At 54.0% G+C, this 10,162-nt stretch overlaps 2 protein-coding genes across 2 annotated transcripts in view; one reads left to right on the top strand and one right to left on the bottom strand.

Annotated features, from left to right (window-relative positions):
* Positions 1–2,983: 2,983 nt before the first annotated feature.
* On the top strand, positions 2,984–8,080 carry GUITHDRAFT_147475 (hypothetical protein; the record flags this gene model as incomplete). The annotated part of the gene is made up of 13 exons (XM_005821001.1): positions 2,984–3,170; positions 3,270–3,784; positions 3,833–4,018; positions 4,166–4,253; positions 4,302–4,408; positions 4,450–4,512; positions 4,688–4,810; positions 4,855–4,971; positions 5,018–5,067; positions 5,119–7,098; positions 7,300–7,397; positions 7,448–7,506; positions 8,024–8,080. 13 exons carry the CDS (start codon positions 2,984–2,986, stop codon positions 8,078–8,080), a joined length of 3,630 nt encoding a protein of 1,209 aa, XP_005821058.1.
* A 288-nt stretch (positions 8,081–8,368) lies between these two features.
* Positions 8,369–10,162, bottom strand: part of GUITHDRAFT_147476 (hypothetical protein) — a gene marked incomplete at both ends in the record, with an annotated part of 4,639 nt that continues 2,845 nt past the window's right edge. Inside the window, 4 exons of the mRNA XM_005821002.1 lie at positions 8,369–8,608; positions 8,837–8,908; positions 9,068–9,136; positions 9,504–9,716. Coding sequence (XP_005821059.1) covers positions 8,369–8,608; positions 8,837–8,908; positions 9,068–9,136; positions 9,504–9,716 — 594 coding nt within the window. The remainder of the gene's footprint in view (positions 8,609–8,836; positions 8,909–9,067; positions 9,137–9,503; positions 9,717–10,162) is intronic.

A 10,162-nucleotide genomic window follows, 5' to 3' on the forward strand; every position in this document is an offset into this window, starting at 1 on the left:
GGAACTAATTAGGAGGGGAGGTGGGAAAGGCAGTCTGGTAAACCTGATTTTGTCTTGGATGTCACGGCGGCGCGTGACTTGATAGTCATCAAAGAGGGCCTTCGGTGACTGTGAGGCAGAGAAGCAGGCGAAGGGAGGAGGAGAGGAGGAGGAGAGGAGAGGAGAGGAGAGGAGAGGAGAGGAGAGGAGAGGAGAGGAGAGGAGAGGAGAGGAGAGGAGAGGAGAGGAGGAGAAAAAGGGGGAAGGACGGTGATGGCGCCTGTTGCTCTATCTTCTGTCTACCTTGGTGGATCGTCGAAGAGCAGACATTCGTTCCCTGGCCTCGTCCAGCGTCTACAACAGTCACATCCTGTGGGAGAAGAGAGGCAGGGTAGGAACCTGAAGCTTCTCCTTGGAAAAGTCAAAGTCTTCGTCTCCTAGGAATTTTCCTCGTCCCACTTGGCCGTCAAGATCTGTGCTGTCGACGTAGGAAGACCACACATGCCCTGGTTTGCAATCTGCTAGAAAGAATGACAAAGTTAGAGGAGAGGAGGAGAGGAGGAAGCGGGAGAGGACAGAGAGGGAGTGGAGAGAGAGTGAAGAGGATATGGAAGAGCGATGAGAGCTGCGCACCGGCTGACAGCCTTGTAGTCGAGTCGGTGAATTGTCTGACTCCGCTAGAATTGCTGGAAGAGGCAAGGGGAAGAGGAGAACAACAAGGAAGAGAGCAACAGAGACGATCGAGGTTCGAGGCAGACAAAGAAGGGGAGGAGGGAGAAGGCGGGGAGAGGTCAGACTCATTCTTCACCATCCCCACATTTCAACTCACAAGGGGGATTTCTCAGGTGACTTCTTGCTGCTCCGAGGAGGCGTTGCCCGGGATGGACTCTTTCCGTTGCTGTGCTTCTGCATCTTCCGCTTACCGACGTGCTTCACTGAGGACGCGGAAAGTTACCTGGCGCCGGCGGGCAATGCCTGACAAACCCTCTGGGGAGTAGGAGGGATCCTCCTGGGTGAGGGTAACATGACATCATGGCAGGGAGAGATCGGAAAGCGGAGGAGACGGCAGGAAAGCAAGGAGACAGCGAAGAGTCTTAGAGGGGAGGATGATGGGGGGATACGGAGGCTCGGAGATCAGTGGGAGGGGGGAGGGTATGAGATGATGTATGGAGGATTGGTACCTTATTCAAGGGTACGGGCAAGGGATCGTCCTTAGCAAGAGGAGTCTGCGGTGAGAGTCAAACGAGTTGAACGAGGATAGAGTCGTGATAAGCAGAATGAAGCGGAGATGAGGGAGAAGCCGGGGTGAGGGGAAGAATCGAGTGAGAAGGGGTTCGAAGGTAACTTGAAGGAGCGAGAGGAGGGAGAGAGAGGAGGGAGAGGAGGGAGAGGAGGGAGAGGAGACTTGGAATTTAAGATGAAGATGCAAAAAGGTTTGACCTGCTTCCACCACGGCCAATTCGACGGTTCTCCTCTCTTCTTCCACTTCTGAAATAATAGGTCATTCTGTGAAAGGAATAGTAGAGGGTAGGGACGAGTGGGCAGGAGAGGACTGTATGAGGAAGAGAAGAGGCGGAAAGGAGAGAGGAATAGCGGAAATGTGGACGATAGTCGGAGGGAACGAGGAACAGGGAAGGGGAGGTGTGGGAGGGCCAAATGCGGAGGAAGAGGGAGGAGGAGGGAAGGAGAAGGAATGGGGGAGGGTTGGAAGGGGGGGGGGGAGGTATCGGGTCAACCTCTGCCTGGGATTTCCTATATTGTTCCGTTGCCAAGGTGTTTCTCATGTAGCTCCTCGTACGAAGGTCCGGCGGCGACACGTCACCTATAGGCAAACTGCATGATGAGAAGGGAGGAGGAAGGGAGGAGGAAGGGAGGAGGAAGGGAGAGAGCCGGGGAGGAGGACTCAAAGCAGGAGGAGGTTGGAAAGCTGCAGCGAGGGAGGAAGGGGGAGAGGGAGGGGAGTGGAAAGAGGAGAAGAGTGGAGCCAACGGCGTACTTTTCCATCTCTCGATGTTCGACTGCAGCGAACGGTCGACCTTCCCGTCTCTCTTGTGCGTCCTGTCAAGAGAGTGGCTCCTAACGTGCTGCGAACCCGATCTCAGACAAACAAGACGCAAGGCCTTCAGCATCAGAGCAGACAAGGTTGAGAAGGCAACAGAACCCTCCAAGACTAAGAAACGAGGGGGAGGAGGAGCTCTCCATGATTCACCTGGCGGCTGCTCCCATCGGCGGGACTTCGACCTCTCCTGCCAGGGGAAACACCAACCGACAGCTGCTGCTTCTTCTTCCCTATCAACCGCCGCCTCAATCCTCTTCCTCCACCCACCCTCTCGTAGTACCGGATTTCGAAGACTGGGGGGTCCTCGTCTTAGTCGAGAGCCTCTCCATCCACCCCTCTTCCTCCTCCAAGACGCTTCCCGACCCGCTGGTCTTCTCGTCCTCTCCTGTTGGGTAGATGCTGTGCTGTAACCCCCGGGGCCTCGACGACCCTCCCCGGGATCCTCCTATGAGAAAGGTGCAATGTGGGGCGCTGTCGGCAAGGTAACGTGCGAGCTGCTTCTTCCTCAGCGAGCTCTCGACTCTCGCCTTCATCTCATCGTACGCATGCTGCATCTCGGCAGGCTCAGCTCCTTTCATCTGGCTGATGGCGGGGGAGACTGGAGCGAAGGATTCGTAAGGCACGAATGGCGGGTGGGGGAGGGGCAGCGGAGAGGAGATGAAGCTTGTACGAGTCTGGGTGGGACAAGACTGATACAGTCTGAGATGGTAGAGGAGGGGAGTGAGGAGGAGGAAGAGAGGTACACAGGGGAGGAGGGGAGGAGGGAGGAGGGAGGGGGAGGGGGAGGGGGAAAGGGAGACGTTGTAAAACTGCCTCTGAGTAGTTTTAGAATTATTAGTTGCGTACTGCTCGCTAAGGTCGTACTTATTAATAATATTTTATGATTTTTTGTAATGTTTTTATAATAAAAGAGTTTTAAAAAGTACCAAATCAAAATAGGTCATCATGTGGTATAACAACAAAGCAGGACCTGGGCGATTTGCCGCCAATGCGCTACTAGCAGGAGAAAAGCGGCAGGGGCAGGGGCAGGGGCAGGAAGAGGAGGAGGAGCCGCTGACAATGCGCATGAATGGAGACACTCGGTCCTGTGCTGAGATCGTAGGACAAGATAGGAAATGGCAGGGCCCAGCAAGTGAGGAGGGAGGAGACAGGATTTCCTGATATTGTAGCAGGAGACTGGTCAGAGCTATAGAAACACGTTTCTCAGGAGAGAGCTGAGATTTCTCTGCAGGTGGTAGAGGAGGCAATATGTCAGCTTCAACTGTGTCCGAGCTGCTAAGGTGCATGAACCGAAGCTATGAAGCCCCTGCCCAGGGAAGGTCGGCACTCCCACGAGATGGGGTGAGAAACCTTAGCTTTAAGAAAGTCTCAGGCAAGACAAATGCCTCTGGTGGAGAGGAGAGCTTCAGCGACAGGCAGCAGAGAGGGCAGAGCGCGGACGAGCTGTGGTTGGCGCACATGGCGGGAAAACGGATGCTGCCAGACTTCATTATGGAAACCGACTGGAAACAACTGTCTGTCCTCATTGCGGAGGTTCAGAGAGTTGCAGTCACCAAGTGCTTGACGACCCGCACCAACGCTTGCTCGAGGAGCAAGAGGATGAGCTCTGTAGACAACATCGTCTGCTTCCTCGTCAAGGCAGCCTACTCTTCCCAACTCAAAGATAAAACTTCGGTTTCCATTTCACTCAGTCGGAAATGTGGTGAGGTCTTGAACGCCGCATGCAGCCTGTCGGAGGACTTGATGGTTGTCTTGCTGTCCTTGTGTCTGTGATGCTGAACCATGTTCGAGCAGAAAGGATTGTCCTGTACCCTGTATATCCTCGAGATTGCCAAGGAAATAGATACGAAGGGGGATGTATTCGTTCCCTTGCTTCGAGACAGGACCCGCTACCTCTTTTCTGCGTCAAGGTTCACAACTCCGAGCAGTGATGACGGAATCTCTTTCAACCAACTTTCTTATCATTTCTGGGACCTGCTTGTGAGTCCGACGTTGCAAGAAGCCCGGAATATGTTGTACAGGATTTTCCGTCACTTGTTGTCAAACAAGGAATCCTCGAAAATCTTTGATCTGGTGATGCCCAGTGAAGTCTTCATTGTTTTCAGGGATGATTGTGCCCTTCTACAGATTTCATCGCAACTGGAGCCAGATGGCTCGTGTCTTGGTTTAGCTGCAATCATGATACGATTGCTTTCAAGGTCGGACGAGATCAGCGGTATGAAGGCTGGGGCTGACCGACACCTGTTGACAAGTTTCTGATCAGCACGGTCCGTCCAAGAGCTGGTAGACAACGAAGTCACTTCCGCTCTGTCCGCATGCAATGCTGAGAAGATGGGAAGATGCATTCTCATCATGATCTTTCTCTCAGAGGTAAAAGAGCTGCCTGTAGTTTTCTCTGATGTTTCAACCAGGACGTGAAGAATCTCCATACCTCCCTGAGGGGTTGGGCGATACACGAGCTCTGGATGCGAAAGGTGAGACTTGGAATGACATGCTGAAGAGGTTGAGGCCCTTTATGCACAGCTCATCGTACGGGGGAACAACAATCCCTCATGCTCGAAGAAGTGTGTTTCTATGATGATCGGATTGATGAAGGTCGACCGACTGCCCTCCTGTCTGTCCCGTCTCAAGTGGCTGACGTCCCAACAGCAACTGGTCGCTCAAGACTCTTGGCACTCGTCCGCCTATCGGATACAAGGGGATTCCCTCAAAATGCACGTTAGCGCCTTGACCAACTCAAACCTCCAAAAGTGCTACGTCCGGGACTACACAGTGACAACCATCAGCTAGTGAACAATTCTGTGACCTTGTCTTAGGTGCTTGCGAAGTCAAGGCTGTCAGAGCTCAGCGGGCTCGTCGAGGGAGCATGTGCCGCAGCAGGTATCGATGCGTTGGAGGATGGTAGACCGGACGGCAGCGAGCTGGAGACGACGGTGAGATCTCAGTATCAGATCAACGGCACGTGTGAGATGAGAACAGGCCGAGGGCAGCCCAGCAGGTCTCCAGAGATCCTTTGACCTTCTCTGCTCGTAAGTGATGGAGGTGATGGGTCGGTTCGTGTGCTCACTGGGCCAACGCAGGCGTTTCGAGGAGAATCTTTCGTCCTTCCAGATCTACGAGGCCTCGGCAGACCTTACCAAGGAGATCGAGCGATGTGGTCAGGTGGTGGAAACACTCGAGGAGCAGTCGGCGTTCCTTAGCAGCTTCAGCGTCACGTTCCTCAATGGCATGCTGAAGCTCTTCATCGCCCACTGCAACAGGTCCATCGAGAGCGACCTACCCGCTCCTGCCCTAGGATGTCACCTGTGGCTGTCTCGATGCTTCTTGGTCGTTGCAGCCCATGGCAGACTGCTGGATGCCGTTGTTGACCTCGCGAGGAAGTTGCTCTCGGAACAACATGACCAGCTCGACAGCGCTCAGCACACGGTCTTGACCTACTTGATGCTCCACTCCTTCTCCCTCCAGTACTCTCAACCCCTCAGCTCGTCTCCACCAGTGTCAGAGAAGCCTTTCGGTCAGAGGCCGAAGACTGCGGGAGAGTGCGGAGGCTCTTGTTGGTTCTTGGAGGTGCTGCTGTCGCTTCTCAGGCATGGCGCCCGGGGGAGGAGGACGGTAGTCGAGATCTGCTGTACTTACCTGCAAGTCGCTGCCTGCGAGTTTCCATTGATCCATGTTGCCCATGAAGATCAGGAGGGCAGTGCAGCTAATGATTCCTTGGCTCCCGACAGCCTCCGTCATCAAGATCAGCAGCGAGTCGCCGTGGTCCCCTCGCTGATCGTCTCGCTCCTCAAGTGGATCTCGGGGAGGTTTGACTTTGCCGGCCAGGACTTGGGTCATGCCCGCAACAACGTCGAATACCTCATGGCTGCTCCTGTCCTCTCCTCCCTGGTCGCAGAGACAAGACTCAGTCTGACGCACTTCCTCGATTTCGAACTTCGTACCCCCGATGAAGGCGGCGACAGAGACCTGAGGCTGAATCACATGCAGTGTTTCTTCTCAGAGGCCGTGAGGAAAGATTGCAACAACGACACTGAAAGGTTCTTCATGACGGTCTTCAGAGCCCTCACCGTCGGCAATCTGTCAGACACGAGGGGGAGGAACGATGTGATCGTGGCTGTTGTTGGATTTCTTGATGAGTTTGTAGCACCTCAACTACACGTGGACAGATTCTTGTTGGAGTATGTTGATGCTGTGCGAAGGACGGAACAAGGGGATAGCAAGAAAGTTCGAGAGAAGATAGAAACAGTCCTAAATGTCTGCAATCTTTTCCCGTCAAGACTAATCTTCGCTTCTTGTGACGATCAGCAAGAGCCGAATCTTCGTTTCCTGCAGACATTCTCAACTGTCTGCCAGGTTGTCTTCGAGGGCCAGGAGAGCAAGACTTCAACTGGCGAGATGTTTCCGCTCTCTCTCGCAAGGTTTATCATGAGGGGTATGAAACACACCGGACAAGACTTGTTTTCTCAGACAACGGGACGGAATCTTTCTTTCCTCGTGCGGCTGCTGCTGTTTCGATACCATGCCCTCTCCATCGACATGCGGCAAAACCTGCCAAAGCACAGGCTGATGGAACTGTTCGTTTTCATTGGGGGTTTACTCTCCTCTGAAATTGATGCGTCCACAGACATATCTTCCCTGAAGAATTTCTTAGAAGGATATCAGGGACGGCAGATGTTTGTGATGTTGCTGCGAAGTTACACGATGCTGTCCGAGGAACGAGAATCATTCTCATCGTCTCAAAGTTTCTTTCCGCCATCGTTAGCCAAGCTGATTCAGAAATGCGATGCAGAATGCAAGCAAGCGATGGCAATGGCTCTTGTTGAAGCGGCAGGAAGGGACGGCGAAATGTCAAGGGAGGAAAAGGAGGGGGGAAGCATGAAGACGATGAGACTTTGTTGCTGTGAGCATGGGAAGGGGAGCTACGCTGCTTCCTTCTTGTTGGAGTCGTTCAGGCTGTCGTCGGATGACTCTTGGGTGGATCTTGTACAGTCTTGCTTCAAGGATGATCGCAGAGCAGTTGAGGCTCTTCTTGTCATGGTCTTGTCCACCATAACTTCGAGGTACACTTGTGCTGCTGATGGGGGGAGGAGAGGAGAGGAGAGGAGAAGAGAGGAGAGGAGAGGAGAGGAGAGGAGAGGAGAGAAGGGGAGAGGAGAGGAGAGGAGAGGAGTGGAGAGGAGAGGAGAGGAGAGGAGAGGAGGTCAGGGGCAAGACGAGGGGAGGCAGTAGGTGATGTTTGACTCTTCCATGACGCGGTACAGGGGCGGAGGGCCAGCCACCGTGATCGACATTCTGCTGTCCTTCAACCCTCAACAGACTGAGAGGTTGACCAGAAGGCTCGTTGCTGGCTGCGGTCGGGGTAGTTCTCGACCCCTCCCACTTTCCCTTCTCCCTTACGGACTGTGCCAGTTGCCCTCCTGACTTGCTCGTGCGGAGAAAAGTCGAATCTGAGTGACGTGAAGAAGAAGGTAGGTTTCCTTTCTCCTCTCCTCCTTCCCTCACGCCTTTCTCTTCCCGTCCTCCTCTATCTCGATCTCGATCTCCCTCCTACCTCCTCATTCCCTCTCCCGCTCGTGTTACTATTTCCTCCTCCTTTTATGCATCTTCTTGCTATCCCAGTCTGTCATGTTACCATCCTCCTCTTCCTTCATCTTCCCCGCCTATTTTTTCTCCTGCTCCTCTTCCTCCTCCTCCTTGGTAAAGCTGAGCGTTCAGATTTTCTCTCTGCTCAACTACGTCACGGCGAGACAAACTCAAACTTGTAGGGGAGGAAATGAAGAGGTGAACGCAGAGCCTTTTCCTTGCTCCTCCCCTACCTCTTCCTTCCGTCCTTGCCTCTCACCCTAACGACTATCGTCCACTTCCTCCTATTCCTCTTCCTTCCTCCTTCTACCACCACCACCACATCATCATCTTCCTAATTTTCATCTTTTCCTGCTCTTCGTCTCGCCACTTTCTCGTGGTTCCTCCTGACATGTCCAACAGGGAGCGACGAATCTGCCTCATGAAGAAGAGAGCATGCCTGTCGAGGCGCTCGAGTGACAGCATAAGGAAGGGAAGGGGGTAAGGGGAGAGGAGGAGGGAGGAGGAAACGAAGTTAGTCAAGGGCGAGGTGGAGCCGGGGAAAGGGAAGGGGAAAAGCAGGAGGAGGAGGAGGAAAAGCAGGAGGAGGAGGAGAAGGAGCAGCAGGAGGAGGAGGAGGAGGAGGAGGAGGAGGAGGAGGAGGAGCAGCAGCAGCAGCAGCAGCAGCAGCAGCAGCAGCAGCAGCAGCAGCAGCAGCAGCAGCAGCAGCAGCAGTAGGAGAGAGACGATAATAAAATCAATTTCATTTCATGAGGAGAGAAAGAGACGGACGAATTCTTCGAGAGCCTCGTCCGCCAGCTGTTCCCTCCTCCTCTCCTCCTGGTTTCCTTCTATCTTCCTCCTCTCCTCCCCTCCTGCCGCTGTCTCCCATACTCCAGTCCCGTTGTCCACCAAACTCTCAGCGGGATCCGCCTGCTGCACAAGTTTCTGCCAGTCGTCGTAGGAGAAGCGATCGAGGACGTGAAACTTTCCGGCGTCAATTTCAGCCTGCAGGATGAAGTGAATCTCAGGAAGAGAGCAGGAGAGAGGTAGGCGAGAAGAGAGAGGAAGGGAGAGAGAGGGGGGAGCGGAGATGCAAGTGCAAGAACAAGGAAGAGGACAGCACAGCACAGCACAGCACAGCACAGCACAGCACAGCACAGGAGAGAAGAGCACAGGAGAGAAGAGAGGACAGGACAGGACAGGACAGGAGAGAAAGAGGAGGACAGGGTTTACCTCAAGACCTCCTTCGGGGAGGGTGAGGCCTTTTGACGCCTGCTGCCTTGTGGTCTCGACAGCAAGTTTGCCCTGAAAGAGATTGAGAAGACAGGCGAGGAGGGAGAAGGGAGGAGGGAGGAACTGAAGTCAGGAGAGAACGAGGAGCAGGAGCAGGAGCAGGAGCAGCAAAAGGAGAGCAGGAGCAGGAGCAGCAAAAGAAGTGGAGGAGGAAGAATATGATGGGAACACCTTTGGCCAGATGCAGAAGCCCGTGATGAGCATGAAATCATCCTCAGACGCTTCTTTCCTGCTGATTGCCTGGGGAATGGGGGAGGAGTGAGAAGAACAACAAGAGCATGAGAGGACGGAGAGGACAGAGAGGACAGAGAGGAGGCAACAGGAGAGGAGGAGAGGGAGGGGAGGAGGAAAGAAAATATCTGAAGCAGCAGCAGCAGCAGCAGCAGCAGCAGCAGCAGCAGCAGCAGCAGCAGCAGCAGCAGCAGCAGCAGCAGCAGCAGCAGCAGCAGCAGCAGCAGCAGCAGCAGCAGCAGCAGCGGCAGAAGCAGCAGCAGCAGCAGCAGCAGCAGCAGAAGCAGCAGCAGCAGCAGCAGCAGCAGCAGCAGAAGCAGCAGCAGCAGCAGCAGCAGCAGCAGAAGCAGCAGCAGCAGAGCCAGTATTCTCAGACCTTGACGGCGTCTGCTCCCGAGCACTTGCAGATGAAGTATTTCTCTCCATCCGCCTCCTCCTTAGCAACGAGGCTGCCGCATCCAGCGGCCAGGAGATCTTTTGACCCGTGGAGCCAGAGGACAGCAGAGGAGGAGGAGGAGGACCCAAAGGCGTACTCCCCGCCGAAGTGAACACGCCGTTTCTTAATTGCTTGATCGTTCTTGAAGTTGATCTGAGGAGAGTGAGGAACGGAATGGGAGGGAGGGGGGGGAGAGGAAGGTAGCGACGGAGGGACAGAGGGAGGAGGGAAGGGGGAGGAAAAGACCAAAGTGGAACAAAAGGGAAGGAGGAGGAGAGGGGGGAGGGAGGAGAGGGGAAGGAATCGGAAGAAGAATGGAATAATTCGGACCAATTTCTTTGTTGGTCGATTGAGAACGATTCCAAAGGTTGCTGAGCAAAAACAAGAAAGTTAGGAAATAGAGAAAGAAGAAGGCATTCTATTGTGGTTGTAATGATTGAGATGATGATGATGATGATGATGATGATGATGATGATGATGATGATGATGATGATGATGATGATGATGGATATACCCTCTTCAGTATCCTCAAATATCAGGATTATGGACTTGTGAAGGAACTGCTGAGAGAGGAGAAAGTTCGTAGGGAGAGATGCGGC

The sequence above is a fragment of the Guillardia theta genome, assembly GCF_000315625.1.
Source record: "Guillardia theta CCMP2712 unplaced genomic scaffold GUITHscaffold_156, whole genome shotgun sequence".
Classification (NCBI taxonomy): Eukaryota; class Cryptophyceae; order Pyrenomonadales; family Geminigeraceae; genus Guillardia; species Guillardia theta.